We start from the raw sequence: 27,422 nt of genomic DNA, 5'->3' as shown, positions 1-27,422 counted from the left end.
TGGCTCAAATATTTGATGTTTTCCAACGATGTGGAATGTGCTATCATTTTCTTTTATTCTTCCTGGAAATTTTTGAAGTCTTTGTCAAGCGAGGAGTTGAATGAGCTGTTGAAGTCAGTTCTGGGAATTCTGTCATCCATCTGTCTCCATCAAAGTTAGAGGCGTGGTGTTTCTGGTTAAGTGGGTGTCCATGCATGAAGGCAAGTTGTCAATAAAGATCAATGGCATCCAAGACAAGACGACACACAGTCCGTCTTGACCTTTTTTTTCCATGATGTAAAAAGTTTCCCTAACCCACACTGACACGCACCTCTCACGCACATACGTGCACACGTCACACACACCATACCTAACTTTCCCACATACATGCAGACGTTTACATAGCGTTTCTCTTCTTATAGCCTTTGATGTTATTTTATAATCCTTTCTGTCGTAATCTCGCCTAAATCTCGCCTACTGCCATTGCCCTGGAGTGTAATGCCATTTGTTGATACATGAATATTAAATATAAATTTACCTTCGAATTGCTTTCGGTGCTTTCACGGACGACGAATTCGAATGAAATGGCTTTCCCAATATGATTTGGTCCGCGAAGATCACCGAGGGCACGGCCAAGAATTCTTAGCCAGAGCCCAACTCGCAGAGCATGGAAACGGACGGGGAGAGAATCCAAGTAAATCCTACAGAGAATAAAGAACGACCCAAGAAGGACAGGAGGAAGAAGAAATGGGCAAATCCGGAAATGCAGTTAAAATTTGCTTTGGGCAATTGTTCCAAGCTCAAGGATCTGGCACAAGGAATTTCAGTGTGCGAGAAAGCAATGTCCGAAGGGATAAAGCTCAACCAATATCACTACAACACACTTCTCTATCTCTGCTCTTCAGAGGCCATGGCCCTCCTGAGGCCTGAAGAGACCACTGAAGAAGCTGCAAAAAAATTGGCATTGAAGAAGGGATTTGAAATATATGAACAGATGATAGCCTCTAACATCCCTCCAAATGAGGCTACATACACAGCAGTTGCCAGGTTGGCTGCTGCCAGTGAGGATGGAGATATGGCCTTTGACATGGCGAAGAAAATGGTAAGTCATAATCTATCCCCTAGGCTGAGGTCTTACAGTCCTGCTCTGTTTGTTTTCTGTAAGAAAAAAGAGGCGGATAAGGCATATGAAGTGGATGACTACATGTTGGGTAGAGGTATTCAGCCTGAGGAAGACGAGTTAGGGGCACTATTGAGGCTGAGTGTTGAAGTGGGTAGAGTGGATAAGGTGTATTCATTGTTGGATAGATTGAGGGTTAAGGTGAGGCAGGTCTCTGCAACTACTTGTGATGTTATTGAACAATGGTTTAAGAGCAAGGTTGGTTATGAGGTGGGCGATGAGAACTTGTGATGTTATTGAACAATGGTTTAAGAACAAGGTTGGTTATGAGGTGGGCGATGAGAACTGGGACTCAGACAGAATTAGCGAGGCGATGATTAGTAGGGGTGGAGGTTGGCATGGGCAGGGATGGCTGGGGAAGGGTGACTGGAAGGTTGAGAAAACAAATATGAGTTCAAAAGGGGTTTGCAAGTGCTGTGGGGGGCAGTTGGTTAGCATTGATATCGATCCGGTAGAGACGGACAATTTTGCTAAGTCCTTGGTGGATTTGGCATGTGCACGGGAGGTCGAGTCGAATTTCAGGAATTTTCAGGTAAGTACTCTATGGCTTTTTTTTCACCTTCAAAAAGTTGCTTCAAGAAACACGCCCCAAGTTTCGGGGCTGAACCGCACAACATAGGCTTCCTCTGGCTCTGGGGCCAGGCCTGAGGGATACCTATTGTTTCAAATTAACAAGGGTTTTGCACCTCGCCTCACCCCTTATCCTACATGCCATTTCGACAAGGCAAAGTTAAAACCCCAGTGAAAATGTCACTGTAGTGTAGACAGTTTAATATTCCGTCAATCCTACCTATGAATGAGGCCCCCATTGGCTATTTATGCTTTTCGGGGAGGTTGTTTATGCAATGTCATAAAAAATAAAATTATCCTTCTCTTTGAAAATGTACCTTATGATAGCATGTCCACTTTGGCTCCGATCTCAAGAGACTCCACAACTTTCCTGAAAATGCGAATCTGTGCAGTCAACTTGGATCTAAAGCCGGGATTGCCTCCAAATGGAATGAATTAATCTCTTTATGAAAGGTTTCACGACATCACCATTTCCATAAAAATGATATGCCTTTCACTCTCAACACGTCCCAGATGCTTCTACCTGCCCATTGAATCTTGCAGCTGTCCTTATTAAGGATCCATCTATAATGAAAAGGGGCAGAAAAAAAAATACTGTACTCAGCAACAATCCATGCCCAATAGGCTCTGGCATTCGTTTACCCCCAAACATTAATATTAATGGTTTAGAAGCCTTGGAAGGGATTGATTTGGATTTTATTTTGGGAACACTACAGTAATTATCAAGCACTCCCACATTGTATCTACACTCAATGTACCTTTAGTCCCATTGACCTATATTTGATATTTGTGGTCATATGTTGGACATTGATAGTATTATCTTATCTTATATTATCTGACTTTGATGGGATTTGAACTTGCAAATGTAGATGCATCCATATTCTAAGTTTCTAACTGACCTCTAGATCACAGTCTGGTGGACCAACAGCATCCTGAAATGGGCATTGCTAGATTCTGGAACGTTTTTTAAATGGAAAATCATGCGATATACTTCCTCCTTGTTAGATGGATGCTTGGGAAGCGTAATATGTTCACATTGGGAAAATGCAAGAAGTTTGCAGAAAGTTTGATTGTAATTTGTATATTTATGTTGCTTGAATGTCATGTTTTAAAATCAAATTGAGTCACAAGTTTAAACAGATTACGTATGATTTTACGTATTTGTCAGAATAACATGGTCCCTTTCATCCAGGAGTGGCTGGATCACCATGGGCCATATGACTTTATTGTGGATGGTGCAAATGTAGGCCTTTATCAGCAAAACTTCGCTGATGGTGGTTTTAATGTCTCTCAGGTTAGTAAGAAAGTAGTCTGTTTATCCATTTTATGTTTGCATCACACTTTGCAGGCTTGCATGCCATTTAGATTTTGTTGGGTATGGAAGAGATTTCATTGTTGTCAAGACTCAATACAACTTAGTTATAATGTGTCATTAAACATTTACCGTCTGTGCAATTTGTTTATTACTTTACAGTTAAGCTCTGTAGTCAATGTCTTGGGCCAAAGAAGCCCAAAGAAGAAATGGCCTCTCATTTTATTGCACAACAAGCGTGCCACAGGAGTGCCAGCTGATGACCCTTACAATAAACAGCTGATTGAGGATTGGAGAAAAGCTGGTGCTTTGTATACAACACCAGCTGGGTCGAATGATGACTGGTAAGATAAATAACGTCTTTGGTTTGCAAGCTTTTCCTTTTTCTTTTCTCATAATCAAAACATATTCTATTGGTTGGAATTTAGCTTCCATAGGCACAAAAGCGGGGGGAACTTGGAACTTCGTTTCCCTACTCTTTTTTATTTTTTCCAAGGAAAACATTGTGGGACCCTGAAGGGATTTTCTACACATACGTGGATGGCATCCCTAGTAAACCCTTTGGTGTAGACTATTGTGCCTCACTGAGGGTGACTCAAACTGGGCATATACCTGCTGGCACGGAATTAGCCAAATGCTCACCATTGGCAACAGCTGGTTGAGGTAACTTCTTGGGCTATATACCAGCTCAAGCCAGGGGATTTTTCATTGTGATGAATGGTTTCAAGGAGGTCTCCCCCTTTTTCTAGCTAAGATAAACTATGTCTTGCTACCATCCAGAAAGAAGACCAAATTACATTTGTCTAAATTTTTTCCCAATGTAAACACATTTAATTTCCCAGGCACTTATCCAACCAGGAGGAAGTATATCGCATGATTTTCCATTTAAAAGTGTTTCACAATCCAGCAATGCCCATTTCAGGACGCTGGTGGTCCACCAGACTGTGATCTAGAGGTCAGAAAGAATTTGGAAGCATTAACATTCACAACTTCAAATCCCATCAAAGTCAGAGAAGATAAGATAAGATAAAATTATCAACGTCCAACAACTGACCACAAAAGTAGGTCAATGGGACTAAAAGGTACATCAAGTGTAGATACATTGTGGGTTTCACAGGGACGTGTCCCGAAGGGTGGGGTGCACGCTTCCCAGTAAAATCTGAATATTTTATGTATTTTTGGTCAACCAGTTTTTTGGTCAAGTAGTTTTTACTGGTTCTGATTGATTCTCAATTCAGAGGGTTTTCCAGTTCAGCTTTGATAACATTGGTATCTAAGCCTATTTTGCTTAGTACTAATTAGATTCTAGAATGATGAATGAGGAATGTGGATCAATGTATTTCATTATTGAATCTCGTGGTGTATGGATGAATGATTAGTATGAATGATGTATGTACCACTATGAATGATGAATACGGATCAATATATTTCATCATTTAATTTAATTATATATGAATCAATATATTAATGCTTTCATTTTTCAATATGAGTTATATATATATATATATATCTATATATATGTATATATATATATATATGAAAAAAAATATATATCTCAACGTCTCCCCATCCCCCCTAAATTTCCCTAAAATTTGAGGGTACTCCCACAAGCCCCCCATGTGTCTGCCCGCACCCACGTCTCCCCATCCCCATCCCCCTAAATTTCCCTAAAATTTGAGAATACTGCCACAAGCCCCCCTGTGCATCTGCCCGCACCCACGTCTCCCTGTCCTGGAGTCTTGGTGGAACATTGGATAATTACTGTAGTCTTCCAAAAAAATAATTCCAAATCAATCCCTTTTCCAGGGCTTCTAAAACCATTACTATTAATGTTGGGGAAAAACAAATGCCAGAGCCTTTTGGGCATTTACTGTTGCTCAGTACAATATTTTTTGTTGTTGCCATTCTTAATGAGGACAAGCTGCAAGATTCGATGGGCAGGTAGAAGCATCTGGAACGTGATGAGATTGAAAGGCATATATTTTTTATGGAAATGGTGATGTCGTGAAAATTTTCATAAAGAGATTAATCCATTCCATTTGGAGGCAATCACGGCTTTTAGATCCCAGTTGGCTGCACAACTTCTGCTCAGATTGGCATTTTCAGGAAATTTGTAGAGTCTCTTGAGATCGAAGCCGGAGTGAACAGGCTATCATAAGGTGCATTTTCAAAGAGAAGGGATAATTTTTATTTTTTTACATTTCATAAACAACCTCCCCAAAAAAAAGTAAACATACCCGATGAGATCTTCATTCACAGGTATGGTTGACTGAATACTAAACTGTCTACACTGCAGTGACATTTTCACTGTGGTTTGTAATTTTGCCCCGTCTAAATGGCATATCAAATAAGGGGTGAGCCGAGTTGCAAGTCCCTTGTTAATTTGAGACAATTGGTATTCCTCAGACCTGACACACCAAAGCCAAAGGAAGCCTATGTTATGTGGTTCTGCCCCAAAACTTGGGGCGTGTTTCTTGAAACAACCCCCTGAAGAAAAAAAAGCCATGAAGTACTTACCTGAAAATTTTTGAAATTCGAATTGCCCTCCCGTGCACATGCCAAATCCACCAAGGACTTCGCAAAATAGTCTGTCTCTACTGGGTCGATATCAATGCTAACCAATTGCTCCCCACAGCACTTGCAAACCCCTTTTGAACTCATATTTGTTTTCTCAACTTTCCAGCCCCCCTTCCCTTACCATCCCTGCCCATGCCAACCTCCACCCCTACTAATCATCGCCTCTCTAATTCCGTCTGCGTCCCAGTTCTCATTGCCCACCTCACAACCAAACTTGCTCTTAAACCATTGTTCAATAACATCACAAGCAGATGCAGAGACCTGCCTCACCTTAACCCTTAATCTATGAAGCAATGAATACACCTTATCACCTCTGCCCACTTCAACACTCAGCGTCAATAGTGCCTCTAACTCGTCTTCCTCAGGCTGAATACCTCTACCCACCATGCAGTCATCCACTTCATATGCTTTATCCGCCTCTTTTTTCTTACAGAAAACAAACAGAGCAGGGCTATAAGACCTCAGCCTAGGGGATAGATTATGACTTACCATTTTCTTCACCATGTCAAAGGCCATATTTGCATCCTCACTGGCAGCAACTAACCTGGCAACCGCTGTGAATGTAGCCTCATTTGGAGTGATGTTAGAGGCTACCATCTGTTCATATATTTCAAATCCCTTCTTCAATGCCAACTCTTTTGCAGCTTCTTCCGTGGTCTGTTCAGGCCTCGGGAGGCCCGTGGCCTCTGAAGAGCAGAGATATAGAAGCATGTTGTAGAGATATTGATTGAATTTTATCCCTTCAGACATTGCTTTCTCGTACAGTGAAATTGCTTGTGTCAGATCCTTGAGCTTGGAACAATTGCCCAAAGCTAATTTTAACTGCACTTCCGGATTTTCCAATTTCTTCTTCTTCTTGCCCTTAGTGGGTTGTTCTTCAGTGTGTGTAGTAGGATTCATTTCGGTTCTATCACCTTCCATTTCCAGGCTCTGTGAGTTGGGCTATTGCTGAGAATTCTTGGCAGTGCCCTCGGTGACAAAATCATAAACCCAGAAACTGACCAACTGACTTCGGCAGTTCACTCAACTCCTCGCGTGACGCGGATTTTAAATATTTGAAACATCAAATATTTGAGTCGCTGAACAGTTCATTGTACAATCATAGATTCAAGTCGAATCACCTCGTCCATTGGCTCCATCCACGTATGACCGTTATTTTAATGATTTTCGAGGCGGAATTTCCCTTTTCAAAGGGTTGTTTTTGGTATTTATAGCGATAATGAAATATATGAGCCAGAATTTAGAATATAGTATTTTGTTTACAATTAAGTTTAATTTGGTGGGTTATTTTGATTAGTCTGAGTGTTGTTATGGTTAGCAGCTCTGCTAAGAAAACTGTTATTTTTTGGGTTTGCTATTTTTGCTGCATTTTCAAAGTGTCTATTGGATCAATAGAGCGGCATTATTATAAATCAAAGAAAAAAAAATTGTTTGAGAAACTTTATTTGCTTGGGATCTCAGTATATCAACAAATAATTAGGTTGAAGCTTATATATTATTGCAAGCTATGATAATTAGGTCTAAGCTTATGAAGATCGCTATAGGAAACTTGTCATAGTGGGGAGCTCAAAGAATGTTATAACTTATGAAGTATATGGTCTTGAAATATTATTTCTATTAATACTCTCTTGGTGTCCATGATAAAGTGGACAAAACAAGAATAAAAAAATTATCCTTTGTTATTTTTAGTGGACAATTATGTTAACAAAACCATTTTTTTAACATGGGCTTGGTTATCAATGGCAAGGTATACAATGAGCTTATTCTTTAACATTTTATTGGAGGACATGGCACATATCAATAATTTAAGAATGCATATAGCATATTGTAAGGCAAACTCATCATATGGCAATGTGCCTTACGAGAAGAGATTCTTACATCTTCCTCCATGTCGAAACATCTAGTTCCACACGAGTTTGAATTCATGGAAGGTAAATCTCCTCAACATTGTGGGATTATGGCTTTGTGGTTTGTCTATCTTGTGCAAAGGTTCCAGCCTACAAGTTCAAGCTTTGGTTTAGTGAGTATTTGCATTCTAGTTTGGCTTGTATGTGTGGTTTTAATCCTCTTTTGTAGTACAATCTTAGGAAGCTCTACTTCGGATTTCTTAACTTCAAAAACAAATCCATTTTCTTTTTTTCTTTTTTCTTTTTTAAATCCTTTGTCAGTTTGAAATATGGGGGATAAAGGGAAGAAGAAGCAGTGCGCCAACTTGTAAAGGATGTGGGGATTGTCAAGTTGGACTCATATTTAGCTAAAGTAGCACTGGAAAAGTAATCAGTCATCATGTTTTTTATTAATTTTATCTGTTTTGTAAAGTAGTTATGTTTTTAAGTTTATTTTGTAAAATATATGCCACTAAGATATTCAAGGATGTATTAATCATTGAACTAGATAGAAACAACTATATCTTAAAAGATAGCTTTCCTTTTTTTTAGCTTACAACTTTTTTGAAGCAAGCTTTTAATATAATCTTGGTGCAAGGTCTCCTAAAAATTTTACTTAATATAAAATCTTTGAATTATGGTTTAGAAAAAGTATCATGTTGGATCAAATGTCATTAATTGCTATCAATAAGTTTGCATGCACACCATATACAAATGCAAGAAAGTGCTTTGAAGTTTCCCCACAAAATTTCCTTAAAAATATATATCAGACCTAAACTTATCATATATTTTTGTAAGGCCTCTCATTAAAAGTTATATTATTCTTTAATGAAATAGTAGGAGTTCACCACATCAAGTGAACTCTCCGGCAAACCCCTACATCATTGATCTTCAGTCATCGTTTGTCACTATCACCCCCATGCTCATTGAACAGCTAGAACCTCCAAGTCATATATGTAATATGTAGACATTTACGATGGGAGGTAGTTTTAAGTCTATAGTTTAGTTGGTTCAAATGTTGTTTCCTTCCAAACTTAACCATTATTTTAGATTAACTTATGTGTGTTGTTCTCACATGATAGTTATGCATACAGTGACCTAACTTGTAAGCTACAAGGACTCGAGCTCTTTCCCTTGGTCATCGATCTTACAGTTTTTTTGGGTATGATCTCTTCTCTAACCCTATTTCTTTAATTTTTTTATCTCTACTATCTAGTTAAGGTGATCCTCAATTGTGGTGGTGGGGTTTTCCTCACCCATTCTGCACCCTGGCCTCTTTTCTATTTATATGTATCCCTCAAGTTCACCCCTCTAGTTCCTTTGTAGTTTCTTATATTCATTCCCATGGGTTCCCTGGGCTTCCCCTGAAACTCAGAGAACCATCCCTCATCTTTGGCTCTATTCCTCGCCTTACTTCCCAGCCTAACCTCTCATAATGCCTTTCTCTAATGCTAGTTATAGTCAGGGCTAATGCCATCATGGAAATGGGTGTTGTGTCACATCTATGTCATGTGCCTGAAGCAATGTTGAGGCTACAGTAGCCAAATATAGGTAGTTCACTCCTCCATTTGCTTGTGCCAAGATTAATATTGCAAATTTCAAGGCTTATGTGGAGCACAACTTCATTCGTTATGATGATGTAGACAAAGATATGGGGCATGAGCTCCTGGATATAGGAAATGCCCATAGTCATCCCATAAAATATCATCAAATTATCAACCTTTACTAGTAAATCAAGACCATCATGGGGAAGGTGCTTATGTAACACAGTGAAGCACAATACAAGATCTTACTTTGCATCAATCCTCTGCAACTTCAAGTCAAGAAGTTAGATAATAAGTTCACTCTCCTAGTAAAAAGAATTGTAGGCCTAGAGCTTCCATCCTCAAATGAAGAGGAAGATAGCCCAAGTCCCATCCCAATGGACTCTCCTACTACTGAATAATGTTTTGGTTTTGTATTTTGGTGTACTTTCTTATGAGAAAAATATTTTCTCCTTTGTCTAGGTGTAGCAATAGGAAATTAAGTGTAGAAATTTTGAATAATATGACACTTATTCACAGAGATTATCCTGATTATACACTATGCGGAATACATGCATAATACATAACCTCCTCTACGTTGATCATCAATTTAGCAGCATTAAAAACAATGAAACATCAATTGCATGCACACATTAACACAGTATGTAACCCGGGGAAAGCATGCAGCTGAAAACCCCACACTATCTGTATATTATAATGATTGAGAACATGTAACAATACATAGTACAATACTCCTCACAAGTACTCAGTACTATCTCCACCTGTTACACACAAACTAGCTCAGATCTGATGCCTCAAATCTCCTCCACTGTTTGCCTGCCTCCACTGCGTAATCTTGCAAGAGAATAATGATGAATGGATGAAGCAAACTCGTATTTCCTTGGCTGAACCACGCAATCCTCATTGGCATTACTCAATCCCACTGATTGTGCAAGATCTCATGCACAACTATAGTCACAACTGATAGCAATCTCAACCTCTAACACATGTCTCCACTGAACTGTCCATGCACTGAGTTAACTGATGTATTTTTTAGTTGCTTTATGAGTTAATAATTAGTGAATTAATTTAACTATTAATTCACATCACTCATCACTAGTGTATTTGCAGTTAGAATAAATACAACTAGTTTAACCAAGTCAAACTGAACACAACTCCATCAACTCCACAATCAACTCCACCAAACTCAACCACATGAGTTCTAACTGAAGTCCTGCATGCAATAGCTCAACTGACCCACAAGAAAAGTGTATTTCCTTCTGACAGCTGCATGTGCCACATCTGTAGCTCAAACTGAAGTGCTCCAAGAGGATAAGATAATGTTTATAGTCTAGATATTATTATGAGCTAATAATATTCTACTGTTCTATTTTTAGCCTTGCAGTCTAAAAATAGAAACCTCCCATATGTCTAAAAATAGAAGTCCATCTATTTTTACCAACATGACCAATCATCCACAAATAGCATCTTGCAACTCATAGACCATGATCCATACGTCTAAAAATAGATTTTGCGCCAAAAATAGCCTGCGGGCCCACTAAGCTCCACTAAGCTCCATCATCTTGTTGCATTCTCAACATTAAGTGCTTCCATAAATAGTTTAATATTCTTTTTGCTAAATTATGGCTGCATAGAAACTCATATTATCATTGTAACAAAAGCTCTTTATTTGTACTATTGGTCTAGTTTCCTTTGTGGCAACCAATGGTTATAGGCATGTATATGTCGTTTTATAATTAATATGCAATGGCTACTTAACTTGCAAAAACGAAATATAATAGAATTTTATACACAAACTTAATAGTGTATTTCATATAGTTCTTTTGAGCATCCATAAAGCAATATGTTTTATAATATTAACTTCATTTTCCTTGAATCAAGCGAATAGGGAAGCAACCAATACAAGGGATGGTGGGGAGAATGTGAGCAGTGAGTATGGCGAATGTGCCCATCTCTAATGTGCTTAATCACAAGTGGATAACCTCCTTCATGATCTACAATGGGTAGTTATGGCTACAGATTGACTCAGGCATGTGGTGGGTCATTTAATGGAATGCCTAATGAATTGGGGAAGTTTCTCAATGTCAAGGATTTGATTTCATTGATGGTAAATAGGCTCCTGGTTTAGTATTTTCCCTTTATATTCATGAAGGTTTAGATCCACTTCATATTTTCCTGTTGTTTTCTAGTTGTCTAAGCTTTTTCTCGGGGGGCGGGTATTCTAGTTTTAGTATCGAATTTTAGAGGAACCAAGCCCTCCTATCCTCCCCTCTCTTAACCTTCCTCTGTCCCTTTTTCATTTCTCCCCTCCATTCCTAACGGTGTCTTGAGTTTTGTGGGTTTCTCTTTGTGTGTTGCACAGCCTAGCTCTCTAGCTCGCATTAGCATTTTCATTTTTTCCTTCTCACTTTGGATGTCGTTGTGGTTTTCCTCAAATTGTTTAAGCTCTTGTAAGCCTAAAGGCTTAGTCATTCTATCTATCTTCTCTCTCTTCAATTTGATCCTTCTTAGTCCAATCTCCCTCGTCTAGCCCTTTGTTGCCCTTAGCTCTTCATCTTCAACTTACCTTTGGGGCTTTCTCTCAAGTAAATTTTATTTGCAGGTGGCAAGTTGGTGTATACATTTGAGTGAGTTAGCAAAATTGTCAAAGTCCAGTCATTGCATATGACCAAAGCATAACAACAAACCAATCAACTTTTCCTTCTAGGACCACTTCATGACTTAGTCTGGTTGTAATTCCACTATACAGTTTTGGTTTTTCACAATGGCAAGGTAGCGTTCATGCTCCAAGCACAGAGCCGGTAGCAAAGACCCACGTGTCAATGTCCATGCTCACTGCCAAGTGTAGTCTTCAATGAGACTATGTATGATGCAAACCCTCGTAGACATTCAACGTGAGCTCAAGGAAATTAAAGAGGATTTTACCAGTGAAAAAGAGTATCACTATGATTTTGAAGTTAGAACCAACATCCAAGACTGGGTTCCAAACTTAGGAAACATGTGAGGGAGACAAAACTAGTACCCACACAATTGATTTTCACATGTGAAATTTCCACTACCCAAAAGGTGTTATTAACCTAGTAAATTATTTTAACTACTTATGCACAACAAAATTAAATTTGCAGCTAAAATTAATGAATAAAAGCATGAACAACACCATTCACCAAATTAAAATGTAGTGAAATATACGATAAATCAATCACATAAATGACACAAATATTTTTGGACAAATGTCCCTAGAAAATCCCCGAGATGGGCAAAACCAATTTCAGAATGAGGGTTTTATTATTAAATGTTCAACAAATTGCTAATGAGAAATTACATTTATTGTTTGCTTGGCACTAGCAAATATCTGGTAAAATTGATCTTCACCTCAGCTAATCAAAATGAACTAAGAAATCTCACGGTCTCCTTTTGCAAATCTAATTGGTCCTCTAGAGAAACTCACCCTCATGCATGGCCTCGTGCGGCCTCCTGGAACATAGTATGGACAAAAATGGCCTCTTTGCCTCCCTCTACACTCGTGTGGCCTTCTAGAGAAGTCTCAACCTCAACACGTGCGGCTTCTCTAATCAACTCGACCTCCTCCTGAAGCTCACGACCTCCTACAGAAAATAACTCAGCTAGCAAAACCTCCCTCTGAAACTCATAAGCTAGAAGTCTCTTAGATGAAGAATGAAACTCAGAAAATTTTCATCAATTACTGTTATCAAAACCTTCATGGTGGCTCTCTGAAAACTCACCGAACAATACTCAACTCAATGTGCTCCAATGCTTCCCATCGAATTCCATTTTTAATATCTCATTCACAAATGAACGACCAAGATTAGAAGTTGTCTTGTCCTAGCAATGGCTAAGATCATCTTGGAAACTTTCAAGAAGCTTCTAGAGGTAAATTGACCTTATCTCAACTAATGTCAATTAATTAACCAATTTTCCTAAGTTTTAACTTAGGAAATATTTTAAAAACATTAATTATCTTAATTAAGACATTTTCCCTAGGTGGAACGTAGGAAAAATTACATGGCCTTGGAGATATTTAATTTCTCTATGTTCTTGGCCTCTTAAGGCTAGAACACATGTCTTTAACACTCTCTCTTAGTGACGAAGTTGTTCTCCACAACACCAAACTTATACCTGAAGAAATCAAACTTTCCTTTTATCAAGGCCTTCGTCGGAATGTATACCACCTACTAATTTGTAAGCACATATTATAGTTGAATTCATCCTTGTTGTATACAGTCCCTGATGAAACCGTAACATGTGTTGATATGTTTCAACCGATCGTGAAATATTGGATTCTTAGATAGCTTGATGTAACTCTAATTACCACAGTGAATGATTGTCAACTCTATATTCTAACCAAGTAGTGCCACTAGCAACTTCTGAAGCCACATGGCCTCACATATTGTCATGTACCCTACTTTTGCAGAGCTTAATGCAACTGACTTCTACTTCTTATTGTACCGATAAACAAGCCCTAATCCCATGCTAAAATAACACCCTGAAGTGCTTTTCTGGTCCATTGCATTACCTACCCAATCTGCATCAGTGTAGCCAATCAACTTAACACCATCTTCCTGAGTATATTTCAACCCATACTCAATTGTACCTCATATATTGTAACATAACTCTTATTCGCTATAAATTTTTTTGACATAAATAGCAAGTGAGATATTATTTCTAAATACTCTATACCTCTCATCATTCCATTGTCTTCATTGTATGATAATTAAGGTATCTACTATTTTCTCTGCCACTTTATTTGTAACAAGGTTATGATACTTGGTCAATTAAATATACACTATGTATAAATCATAAGGCTTGTTATTTGTTCACGCGATCATGCACACATACAATGGCTATTAATGTATGAATGAGACTTCATAACTAATCTAATCCATATATATTATTCATATATCCTATAAATCCAAACAATATAAGGAAAAGTCTTAATTTAATAACCTTTGTTTCATTATTATTCTTCTATTCATGTGTACATAGGTTGCATGGATCCTTATATGAATATAAGGCCTTAGAAGTCAATCCTTTTAATCATAGTTTAATCAACCATGTATTTTATATTATGGTTATTTTCCATGGTTCAAGGTTATGTATATATATACCCACACCATAAGTCGTATGTGGGCACCATATCGATCGCTACTATATGCAACTACTTTATATAATAAATTTTTCCTTCTTATGGTTGAAGGCGCAAGACTCCTTAGGTGGGTCGTCCATTACAAATGGCAACATATTTGATAGCCCACATATGTCCACATAGGCTACCGCCCATGTGACTTCACATGATCCTTTTTGCCAAGCACACCATGAACAATTGAGATTTAATGTTTTAATCCAACCGTGTATTTGCACCAAGGGTTTTCAAAGAGGGTAAACACCCTAATCTACGAGTCATTTGATTCATTTGGTTGTTTGAAATTAAGACTAGAGCATCGCTTGACTCTTCTTTTCACATTAGGGTTTCCTCGACACCCTTATCTTGCTCTTACAAGTGTTATGTTGATTACTTTCCAAGCATAGTTAACCATGCATAAATAAGGGTTTAACGATCAAAAGCCGTATACGCAGCGGAAATATTAAAATACCTTGTAGACAAAGACATCCATTGTAGGACAATAATTGTATATTGTATAAAGAATTGATGTAGGATGATTACAAATGAGAATGAGGGCCCACTTATATACCCTAGGAAGGTGCCCTTTCACGAATGGTCATGTCTCTAAGACATGCCTCTTTATTACTAATTAACTAATCATTAGTTAATTAATTATCGTTTATTGTTATTATATTTATATTTACATTTATTATTTTATTCTGAATTATATTCATAACATAGCCTTCCCCTTCAAAAATATTTTTCTTCAAAGCTTACTGATGAAAGACTTGAAATCCTTTTTTGTTTCGAATGTCTTCTTGTCTCGGCATTGTCATCTTCGTTGATACTAGTTGATATGATCCTCTAAGTGACAAACAAAATTGTCGCACTGAAAAAGGATCAGACCATCCTAGATTGATCCTCTGTGGAATCAAATTTTGTGATGAATAGTTATCATAGGATTGCATTCTACAAACTTCAGTATCCTTGGGAACATAATTTTGTCGTTTCTTTTCTGAGCGATACTGGTACGTAGCTTGATTGGAAAGTCTGCTCCTGTGATTTGGATGTCGATACATAGCTCCTTTGGTTTGGCTTTCCTCTATCATATTAGTGGTTGATTCTTGATTTTATTCAAGCGTTGTTGTTGTTAAGTTGGTAACTCAATCATCATTTGGAATGTCCATTGTTTGGATTGCAGCTTCTGCATATGTTTTAACTTCTCTAAATTCCTCTTATTCCTTACTTGTGATATTGACTGGATCAGTAGTTATTCCCTTACCTTCAACTTGCACTGAAACGATTGACGACTTCAATACTTCACCTTGAAGTTGTTCTAGATTGTTATTCAGTGATTTCTTGTCATTTTTAAGCTTTTTTATTTGCATAAGTAGGGTTTGGTTATGATTCCTTAAACATACAGCTCAACCTTTTTTGAATTGTTGACTTTATCCTTAGTAGCTTCATCATCTGTTAAACTTTTGATTTGTTCTAATAATGTCTGATTAAGGCTCTTAAAACGTAAATTTTTTTCCTCTTGTTCTAATAAACGTTTCTTGAGTTCCTTCTTTGTGGATTTGCCTTTTAGTGGGCCCCAGTATTGTAGCAATAATGCTACAACTCCTGGAACTCCCTTCTTTAATTTTATCAACCCGGTAATTCGTAACAAACTTGGAAGCGACGGTGCTGTATGCACAAGTACTAGCTCTTGCCGCAACTGTCACTTGGTCAGCTGGCACAAGTCCGCTAGGGCTCAAGCCAACTTCTATATGCTCTTAGAAGAAGCTTTTTAATTGATGGATGAAAGCTAACTCGAAGGAAGCTAATCTAATTGCAAAAAGAAACTGAAAGCCAAAAAGAAATACAAACCCTAGCAAACCCTAATTCTACCAACTAGTCCTACTGATGCAAAAATGAGAATGCAAACTACGAGAAGAGATGCCATTACTTCTAGGAAGGTAAAATGCATGTGTCTAAGTTATCACTATCTGAAGGAAACATCTTTTTGTGTTTTTGCTTAAGTTGTTGGAGTTATTATGATTTTGTTTCTTATTAGGTTTTGACTGTGCAGGGGTAGTGCGAAGAGAGAGAAAGCTTGGGAAAGGTCAGGAGGGCTAGGAGAGGTTCCAGGGGATCCCTAACATCATTCCACAGGAGTCCACAACGTTCAGATGCTCGGCAACCGAGTTTGCAGGCTTCTACAGGATGTCTGCAGGGGATCCTACAGGAAACTCAGGATTTCTACAGGAAGTCTGCTAACTTCTACAGGATGTGCTGTAGTTGGAGTTTTGGGTGATGGAGTAGTGGAGTTGTATGGGTGGATGGGTAAGGTGAAGGAGGAGTTCGTGGTGGCTCAGGGACAGAGATATGAGATGAGGAAAGAGTGGGTACAGTTGGTTGGTGGATAGAAGGGAGGAAGCAAGGGAAAGTTAAAAAGATGGAGCTACGTGAGAAGTAGAAGGGTTGGAAGGCTAATGAGCTGAACAGAGGTCGAGCAAGTGGCTTAAGGCGTGGTTGATAAGAAGAAGAACACGATAAAGTGATGCTATGCAGTGTAAAAGAAACAAATCCTCTATATCTTGCACAAAACCGAGAATTCCATCAACCTATTCTAACTGTGTTATTAAACCAATGAACAACAATGTAAAGTGTGGAGAAAAATCGTGCATGGTGTCGGAACGAAGAAGTAGTGCTCAAGATCAGAATGCATGAATGGATCTACAATTGAAATGACTGTGTGGCAGCTTGCATGAAAGCATAAGACTGCGTTTTTGGTGGTTGGTACAGCCCACACCCCCAATCTCTAAACAGAGATGGCAGCAAGTGCACTATCAACCTTTTTTGGAGCTCTAATGAATTACAATCCTCCTACTCTAATCTAAGCAACTAAAAGCACTTGAACTGTAAACTAATCCTACTCAATCACATAAAAGAAATCAAATCAGCAGACTGTAAATTCTAAATGCATGTCAAAACAGAGGAATAAAGTGCTGAAAGGAAAAAAACAAGTAACAATACAAGGAGAAGGAAGTCTATTGCTCTCAGGTTGGGCCCTAACCTGAGAGCTATAGCTCCCTTAAGAACTCAGAATTGAATCCAAAGCTGCCTGCCTTTATTAAAAGATCATAATCATGAGTCTAACATCATGCCAAAACTGGCTTACTCTGGCTAACCCAAATTGACTAACTGAAATGAGGTCTTAAGCCCTCTTATTTATACAATTTGAGGACCCAACAGTCCTCCTAAATTTTAGGGACTCGACTGCCCAAGACTTGTAGTTAACAGCAGTCCTACTTGACTTGCTTGGCTGCCCTTGTGCTGATTGATTCGGTGGCCCTTGAACTCCGAGCTGATGGTGGAGAATTCGAGGTAAGGGCCCATAAATGAAGGGGACACCTTCCTACAAATCCTCTAGCTTGTTCTCCCACGAATTTGGCTGCCAAGTGCTCATTAAGACCTTCAATTTTGTCTCCAAGTTGACCAAAAAGGCTACACAAAGCACCCATTAGACTTGTTGGCATAATGACTAACCAAATTCACTCTATTAACATAAATATAATCAAAACATGCAATAAACTAATGAGAATGGTGGATTAAGTCAAATTAGGAGGTTGAATGAGCCCAAATAATTGTCCATTTTTGGGGCTCATCATCACCCCCCTACTGAAAGTGTTGCTCATCCTCTGAGCAACCAATCTCTCTCCTCATCTGATGGCCCTGGTGGCTTCTTTGGCTAACATCTCGGCTGACTTCTCCTTTGGCTTCCCTCTTTTCAAACTTCCTGTAGAAACAGTTCGTTGGCTTCCTGTAGAAACAGTTCGCTGGCTTCCTGTAGAAACAGTCCTCTGTCTTCCTGTAGAAACAGACAGCACCACTGTACCTTGCTTGGCTGTGGGCGATTTTCCTTGAACTGTGCTGCTGGTTTGATCCTCATAGTTATTATTCTCGATGGAGCTTGGTGGACTTTGGGATCCAAAAACCATCTCAATGAGGTCAATCTCCCTTTTGATCTCAGCTTGGTTAGAATTAATAGAATTATCACTCATATCATCATCTATGTTACAACCCAATAGCATATCAAGGTCAATATTTTGATCAGATGAAACACCATCTAACAGAAATGGGAAGTTGATGTCAGCATCAGACTCCATTTGAAAAGCTCCATCTCCTGCTACTACTACCTCAGAGTAGTCAGTCTTGTCTGGAGATGTGACTGCATTGGCAGATCCAGAACCCTTTCCATTACCAGTACCATTCATTACAAATTCACATAGAGGAATGCTATGGCTGCTGTCCATGGGAAAAGGGTTAGGATAGTTTTCTGGGTTGAATGTAAATGGCCCATCATCTCTTTGTGGAGATCCATCATCCTGAATCAAATGCAGGGTACTTGAGACAGTTGATCTAGGATCTCCATGATGGTGATGCAGTTCTTCTTGAGTTTGCATATTCATGATGGAATCACCTCTTTCAATTTTCTGCATATCCCCATGATGGTGATCCTTTTGTTCTTGAGTTTGCATGTTCATGATGGAATCACCCCTTTCAATTCTCTGCATACCTCCATGATGGTGATGCTTTTCAGTTTGCATGTTCATGATGGGTTCACCTCTTTCCATTTTCTGCATATTGAAAAACAAAGAATTGCAGGAATAGGAGGAAGCTGTATGAACATTTTCTACGTCCCAGGGTTTCCATACAGGGATACTTACCTTATTGCAGTTGTTGGGAGAAGAGGCCAGGCAATGAAACGCATTGTAGTTTTCTTGCTGCAGTTGAACCTGAACCTGTAGCAGCTGCTCATGTCGCTGCCGATCCCCTTGATCTGAATTAGATGACATTGCATCTGATATTGGTACCTCTTTCCTATCCTCATTGCAGGGCACTAATTCCTTCTTCTCGGCTTCTTTCAAATTCCTTATGTGGTCTGTTAAAATTGAACTTCTGTGTTTCCTGTCATCCATAGAGCCATCCAGAGTTCTCCTTGATCTTCTGCGAGTAGTTTGCCTGCGTTTACCTGCATTCCAGTGGTTTTTTATGGCATTCTCCGTTCTGCCCGGAAGACGTTTGGCAATTTCTGCCCACTTATTCCCCACTTCTGCGTGAGCCTTCACCAATAATTTTTCTTCTTCTTCAGTCCACAGATCTCTCTTTCTTCAAGCTCCAAACTTGATGAAGAAAAACTCAGGCTTCTCTGCTCTGGAAGACTCTGCTGCACTTTCCTGTAGAAGACCCCACCCGTTTCCTGTAGAATGTGATTCTGCCTTTGAGTGAGCCCGATGCACGAGTGAAATTCGAGAACAGGTAGGAAACTCAGCAGAGGACGATAGGTTAAGCCGATTGTGGAAGCAGAGGATGTATACTTCAGTTTAACATGATGCAAGTGCAAGTTGACTAACAGTTTATGAATTTTAGCTGAGCGCTCATTAATTCTGCGTGATTTTTGGTGAGGGAGTGCAATGGCCAAGCGTACGTGGCCACATGCAGACGGCAGTGCTGTGATGAGCTGCATGGCCTCTTTCCATTAATCAGTTGCACTGGAGTTACCACTGTCTGTTTTTTTATTTTATTTTTTTTTAAATTTTTTTAATTCCCCGTGACTGACTACACACATGCGTTGATGATCCCTGGATGAGTGCAATCAGACTTGCTACCTTTCTAACTGAATCTCACCATCTCATTCATTCATGCAATGCTTTAGATTAGATCTATGCAAACAGAGGAACAAGTTTAGTCACGTACCTGCAAGTCGTGCGTGGTTGCTTTGCTGCATGCATGTGTTGATCTTCATTTGCTGCATGCATGTGTTGATGTAGTTGCATGGTGGCTTGATTGATGATTCATGGTTGTTTTTTTCTTGTGCAGGTGTCCTCTGGACGAATCCAAGCTGCAGGAGTTCATTTCCACGTTCAGACCTGCACGTTCAAGCTGCTGCTGCTGCATTGTCACAGAACCAGAACTTGTTTTCGCCATTTCTCCCAAACGGTAAAGCGGATTGATCTGAAACTTGCTGAGCATGTTTCTATCATCACGATGCATCTCCCATAGCAAAATCATGATCAATGGATGCACGGATTTCGAGAAAAATGGAAAATGGCTGAAGATTTCAGAGCTCGATTTCTCAGAAACCGTGCATCGGAATCGGCTGAAACTGCTTGGGTAGGTTACCATCACTCACATGCATATCCCCATGAAACAGGTTTTGAAACGGATGCACGGATATGGAGAAAATGCAAAAATGGCTGATGGTGATGGAGGCTGATTTCTTGGAAACCGTGCACCGGAATTGGCTGAAACTGCTCAAGCATGTTGCCATCACCCTTGTACAATTCCCCCTAAAACGGTTTGTCAAATGGATGCATGGTTTTCATGTTATGGCAAAAACAAATTTTGTTCTATGTCTTTTTGCTTCAGGGCTTTTTGCAAGTGGTTGCATGGAAGGAAAAACTGAGCTTGGGCTGTGATGCAGGTATGGAGATGATGGAGGAGGAGTTGGAAGATTGCATGAGGACTTCTGAACCCTTGAGGAAGCTACCATGTTCGCCAAACCACTTTTTGAAATCCATGTCTAGTTTCCCACAATTTCTACAGGAAGTTCCTGTAGAAGCACAATGAGAAGCACAAGGAGGTGGAAAAAATGATGGATAAAGGCAAGGGATGGACACACAAGTGCTTGTAGGCCTAATCAACAGATTCCCACCATTAGTTTCACTTTTGAAATTGGATTTGGCTCGTCCAAAGGTTCTACAGGATGTTTCCTGTAGAAATACAGAGCTTCCTGTAGAAGGCACAAGAAAAATTCCTTTGACCTTGATTTGAGTGCTCCTCCTGTCATGAAACGTCCTTCTTGCAACCTACAATTAGCCAATGGAGATTAGTTTTATTTTTCTTTTATTTTTCTCTCTTTTTTTTTTGAAAAACAACTAGGGCGCCTCATGGAGGTTTTCACCCTAATTGCCTGCCCTGGGCGCCTCCAAGGAAGGTTTTCACCCAGGGATCTTATTCCATTTTTATTTTCTCTTTTTTCCAACCCATTGACCGCCTCATGGAGGTTTTCAATCAATGAGCCAATCTAAGGCGCCTCCAAGGAGGTTTTCACCTTAGATTTTTATTTTTTCTCTTATTTTCATTTTTTTTTTTTTTTTTCCTACCCTACCCTACTTGAAAAACAAAATCATTTTCAAGTATAAGAATACTTCCAATGGAGCCATGTGCACATCGAGATTAGAGAAAAAATGATGTGAAGGCTCGAAATGCATGCTTGGACAAGTATCCAGATCTCAGAGACCAAATGATCTGGCGTTGAAGGGATCAAACAAAGCTGAGGAAGAAAGTACTGCTGCAACTTAGTGACCTTCTGAAACCATATCTCAATATAGCTTTGATATCCTTGGTTCTTTTGCTGATCTGGATCGTTCTTCATGTCACCTTCTATCATGACCTTCTGATCTTCCTCTTTTTGTTGATCTTTCGCTTGAATACATGGAAGATTTGATGGTAACCATGAGGGAACTCTCTCGATCTCTGATTCTGATCTCTTCTCTTCATCAAGTGCAGCCCATGGTTCTTTGATCTCCTCTTTGGAATCTTCTTTTGCTTTTGGTCCTTCAATGTTGTCAATATAATCTCTGCTTTGCAACACTCTTCCTGAGCTTTGGTGAAGATCATTGGGCTCAAGAGGAGTTGTTTGGATATGTTGTGCCTCAGATTTGCAATGGGGTTGAGCTGCTCCATTGTATGGTTTTGGAAATGGTGGTACGGGTAGTTGAGTGGAGGTGTGTAATTGAGATGGAGGTGGATGGCATTGTGGTTGGGCAGGCATTTGGGGTTGCCTTGGTGGAGCAGGAGGTGATGGTTGTGGATGAGCAGGTGGTGGAGGAAAAGAAGCGGGAGGAGTGTTGTATTGGGGCCTCCACCCCTGATGAGGTGCATTCCACTGAGGCTGTGGCTGAGCATAAGAGTGAAACGAATGAGCAGCTGGTTGGGCATAATATGGATCTATGAAGGAACAAGGAGGAGGTGTGAACCAGGAAGGATGAGCAGGGGGACCCCAAGAAGGCATGAAAGTGGCTTGATAGGGGTCATAATAGGTCTCGGATGTCCCTTGCAGTTCCCGCTGGTAAGATCTAGGTCCATGTGGCCTCCTTTGGTTCATATAATAGAGTGATTCAGTGGCTCCTTTGGCCCTTTGATATGCAGCTTTAATTCCGGGCAAGGAAGGGCACTGATTCGTAGGATGGTATTCTTCACAGACGAAACACACTTTTAGAGAGTGCATTGGACATTCGTTCCTAGGATGCTTTCTAGTGCACCTAGGACAAAAAATGGCCAAAGCCCTCTTGGCTTCTTCTTGCTTCTTTTGGATCCACAAGGTATCTAGTTGCATGGTAAGAAACTGCCTCATATCACTCTTGAAATCTTCCAGTTGATTTGCAAATTCATCTTTGGATAAGGGACTGCTCCCAACATTTCTGCTTGTAGCCATTTGCTCCAGAGGAATGGTTCCTTCTTCTTCTCCCCTAGAGGTTCTTTAAATATGCCTTGATATCCACCCAGGGGTTCTTCTTAGTCACAGCCATCGAAGAAGAGAGAAGATTGGCTGTGTGAAGCAAAGGGGGGTGTTGTGAAAATATTTTTCTAACTTATCTCTACTCCTACAAGACATGAAATGAAATCTTTTTGGTTGATTTTTGCTTTTTTCTACTTCTACTTGCAAAACTGAAATAAATTGAACTGCAACTAACTATCTTGCTAAAATGAACATGCGGAATTGAAATGAAAGCAGGAAATGACTAATCTATTTTGCTCAAATGAAATTGCAGGAATGAAATGCTAGTCTACGCTTGCGGAATTGAAATGCTAATCTACGCTTGCATAAATGAAATTGCGGAATTGAAATGCTAATCTATGAAAGCGGGAAATGCTAATCTACTTTTGCATAAACGAAATTGCATAATGGAAACGAAATAAACTACTTAGAAGAAGATTGTAGTGGAAAATAGAAGAAAAGCGACAATCACCAATACTCTGACGCTTCCTCGGCAACGGCGCCAAAAAGATGGTGGGCCCCAGTATTGTAGCAATAATGCTACAACTCCTGGAACTCCCTTCTTTAATTTTATCAACCCGGTAGTTCGTAACAAACTTGGAAGCGACGGTGCTGTATGCACAAGTACTAGCTCTTGCCGCAGCTGTGACTTGGTCAGCTGGCACAAGTCCGCTAGGGCTCAAGCCAACTTCTATATGCTCTTAGAAGAAACTTTTTAATTGATGGATGAAAGCTAACTTGAAGGAAGCTAATCTAATTGCAAAAAGAAACTGAAAGCCAAAAAGAAATACAAACCCTAGCAAACCCTAATTCTACCAACTAGTCCTACTAATGCAAAAATGAGAATGCAAACTACGAGAAGAGATGCCATTACTTCTAGGAAGGTAAAATGCATGTGTCTAAGTTATCACTATCTGAAGGAAACATCTTTTTGTGTTTTTGCTTAAGTTGTTGGAGTTATTATGATTTTGTTTCTTATTAGGTTTTGACTGTGCAGGGGTAGTGCGAAGGGAGAGAAAGCTTGGGAAAGGTCAGGAGGGCTAGGAGAGGTTCCAGGGGATCCCTAACATCATTCCACAGGAGTCCACAACGTTCAGATGCTCCGCAACCGAGTTTGCAGGCTTCTACAGGATGTCTGCAGGGGATCCTACAGGAAACTCAGGATTTCTACAGGAAGTCTGCTAACTTCTACAGGATGTGCTGTAGTGGGAGTTTTGGGTGATGGAGGAGTGGAGGAGTTGTATGGGTGGATGGGTAAGGTGAAGGAGGAGTTTGTGGTGGCTCAGGGACAGAGATATGAGATGAGGAAAGAGTGGGTACAGTTGGTTGGTGGATAGAAGGGAGGAAGCAAGGGAAAGTTAAAAAGATGGAGCTACGTGAGAAGTAGAAGGGTTGGAAGGCTAATGAGCTGAACAGAGGTCGAGCAAGTGGCTTCAGGCGTGGTTGAGAAGAAGAAGAACACGATAAAGTGATGCTATGCAGTGTAAAAGAAACAAATCCTCTATATCTTGCACAAAACCGAGAATTCCATCAACCTATTCTAACTGTGTTATTAAACCAATGAACAGCAATGTAAAGTGTGGAGAAAAATCGTGCATGGTGTTGGAACGAAGAAGTAGTGCTCAAGATCAGAATGCATGAATGGATCTACAATTGAAATGACTGTGTGGCAGCTTGCATGAAAGCATAAGACTGCGTTTTTGGTGGTTGGTACAGCCCACACCCCCAATCTCTAAACAGAGATGGCAACAAGTGCACTATCAACCTTTTTTGGAGCTCTAATGAATTACAATCCTCCTACTCTAATCTAAGCAACTAAAAGCACTTGAACTGTAAACTAATCCTACTCAATCACATAAAAGAAATCAAATCAGCAGACTGTAAATTCTAAATGCATGTCAAAACAGAGGAATAAAGTGCTGAAAGGAAAAAAACAAGTAACAATACAAGGAGAAGGAAGTCTATTGCTCTCAGTTTGGGCCCTAACCTGAGAGCTATAGCTCCCTTAAGAACTCAGAATTGAATCCAAAGCTGCCTGCCTTTATTAAAAGATCATAATCATGAGTCTAACATCATGCCAAAACTGGCTTACACTGGCTAACCCAAATTGACTAACTGAAATGAGGTCTTAAGCCCTCTTATTTATACAATTTGAGGACCCAACAGTCCTCCTAAAATTTAGGGACTCGGCTGCCCAAGACTTGTAGTTAACAACAGTCCTACTTGACTTGCTTGGTTGCCCTTGTGCTGATTGATTCGGTGGCCCTTGAACTCCGAGCTGATGGTGGAGAATTCGAGGTAAGGGCCCATAAATGAAGGGGACACCTTCCTACAAATCCTCTAGCTTGTTCTCCCACGAATTTGGCTGCCAAGTGCTCATTAAGACCTTCAATTTTGTCTTCAAGTTGACCAAAAAGGCTACACAAAGCACCCATTAGACTTGTTGGCATAATGACTAACCAAATTCACTCTATTAACATAAATATAATCAAAACATGCAATAAACTAATGAGAATGGTGGATTAAGTCAAATTAGGAGGTTGAATGAGCCCAAATAATTGTCCATTTTTGGGGCTCATCACCTTTCTTGACTTATTTGAGTAGTTTTTCATTTTGATCTCTGAGGCATGAAATTTCTTTGTCTTTACTGCAGATGGCTTCTTCAAGCTCTTTTTGCTTCTTTTTTTGTTATCTTAAAACTTAAAGTCTGAGACATCCTTGAAGTCTTCTACTGAAAATGTTATCGATTTTGATTTACTTGTTAGTCTCAAAATGTGACCATCTTCCCCTTATAAGGAAATGTCAAAAATTGTTTCTCTATGTTTAACATGAATGTACCCAAATTCTTAAACTAAGGTTGACCGAGTATGATGTCAATATCCATCTTTACAACATGAAATTGAGATATGTACTCATAATGACCTACTGTCACTTGTAAATCACTAATGTTATACTCTTTTTGGTCAAAAATATTTTTCCTTACACCAATGCTTGGCTCTAGAATTAATAGCTGATTTTCCAAGTTAACATTGATGTAATTTTTATCGTTGCTTGTGTTGATAGCGATATTAATTTCTCTTCCTTGGATACTTCCTTTTAATGTAATTACTTTGTGATCCGTAACTGAAAAACCTTTATAGGAAAATCGTCCTTCCTTCATCATTTTTGAATTAGGCTCCATTTTGTTTATCGATAATTTTTCGTCAGCGACACTGATATGTTCTTCAAAAATGGACTTCTTTTGTGTTCGTCGAAGAGCTTAGGGTTTAATGATAACCCTTTTTTTTCTTATTTTAATCACTTTTCTTCTTCCTTTTTCCTCTTTTTTTTTTTTTAAATACAATATATATATATATATATATATATATATATATATATAATTTTTTTAAATATAACAATTTTTTAAATATTTTTTTATTATAATTTAATTACTATTTAATTAAATTAATAAAATAAATTAATCTCGAAAAAAATGTGATTCCAAGGGATGTGGTGCCCCATCACGTTTCTTTCCAAAGCATAACAACGCCCGACAACCACAGAATGCCCATCCACGAAACGTGACGCCACAACCATGGTCACAGCAGCCCGAGACGTGATCCTTTCTAACGTCGGACGATGAGTGCAGAGGGTTACGTGGCGTGGGTCTAAGTCGACGCAGGGAAAATAGAGTTTGACGGTGTGGTCAGCAGGGACGAAGGAGTAGGTAGAGGCGTGCAGTGGAGATGGGGAGATGCGAAGTAATGGATTAAACGCAGGGTTAGCTGTAGGAAACAAGACAACAACGGCAAGGGAAAATGACAACGACTTAGGTGGGAGAACGAGCCTGTGGGGATATTTTGGCGCAGTCAGCAGACAGAAACAAGACAGCACGGTGGGGATGAAGGACTCGGCAAGGCGAGTGTTTGATCAACTGATCGATTGGTCGTGCGATGGAGATTCCGTGGGGTGGTTGACAGCCGGTAAAATAATAAGTGTGGCGGAAGGTTGGATGGTTGCGAAGGACGTGGACCCAGTAGGTGTAGACATAATGGTGTGCGCTGCGGAGGGTGGTGTTGGTTGATGCGGTCGGTCTTGTTGTGGATATCTTTGCTTGCCCACAAGTTAAAGTGTAGGTATTATATATATATATTGTAATGGCCAAAGGCCTCACAACGAATCTGGTGGAATGGAGAATCTCCAAGACTGGTGAAATGCCTAAATCATGATGACAACAGGGTTGATGATAGGTTGATGACCAAAGGCCTGCTGATCAACCAAACATGGCTCTAATACCAATGTAATGACCAAAAGTTGTATACACAACGGAAATATTAAAATACTTCATAGACAAAGACATCCTTTGTAGGACAATAATTGTAAATTGTATATTGTATAAAGAATTGATGTAGGATGACTACAAATAAGAATGAGGGCCCGCTTATATACCCTAGGCAGGTGCCCTTTCACAAATGGCCATGTCTCTAAGACATGCCTCTTCATTACTAACTAATTAATCAATAGTTAATTAATTATCATTTTTTATTATTATATTTATATTTGCACTTATTATGAATTATGAATTATGTTCATAACAAAGGGTATGTCTATCAATGCACTAGAAGATTGGTAAAGTTTATATATTGCAGCGCGTTCTTCATTCTTTTTATAATGTAATCCTTTTTTTTGTCTTCTATACATTTGGTCACTTATTCGTACGTGTTC

The 27,422-nt window shown here is 39.4% G+C and overlaps 1 protein-coding gene and 1 pseudogene across 4 annotated transcripts in view; one reads left to right on the top strand and one right to left on the bottom strand.

The window, feature by feature from the left end:
- The first annotated feature begins 255 nt into the window (after positions 1-255).
- The window catches only part of LOC149152984 (proteinaceous RNase P 1, chloroplastic/mitochondrial-like), a 170,508-nt gene continuing 143,341 nt past the window's right edge, over positions 256-27,422 (top strand). Inside the window, exons 1-4 of one of the 4 annotated variants that reach the window (XM_089438465.1) lie at positions 256-1,369; positions 1,431-1,691; positions 2,922-3,023; positions 3,204-3,385. In XM_089438465.1, the coding sequence (XP_089294591.1) occupies positions 647-1,369; positions 1,431-1,691; positions 2,922-3,023; positions 3,204-3,385 (1,268 nt within the window). In that variant the 5' untranslated portion in view covers positions 256-646. The remainder of the gene's footprint in view (positions 1,370-1,430; positions 1,692-2,921; positions 3,024-3,203; positions 3,386-27,422) is intronic. The other 3 variants (XM_089438464.1, XM_089438463.1, XM_089438466.1) reach the window with 3 other exon arrangements.
- Positions 5,444-6,758, bottom strand: LOC149152985 (proteinaceous RNase P 1, chloroplastic/mitochondrial pseudogene; annotated as a pseudogene).

This window comes from Pinus tabuliformis, chromosome 9 (genome assembly GCF_031772625.1).
Source record: "Pinus tabuliformis cultivar Carrire ecotype Pingquan chromosome 9, CPIR1, whole genome shotgun sequence".
Lineage (NCBI taxonomy): Eukaryota > Viridiplantae > Streptophyta > Pinopsida > Pinales > Pinaceae > Pinus > Pinus tabuliformis.
Note: the sequence above shows the minus strand (reverse complement) of the source record. Positions and strands in the feature narration are given on the sequence as shown.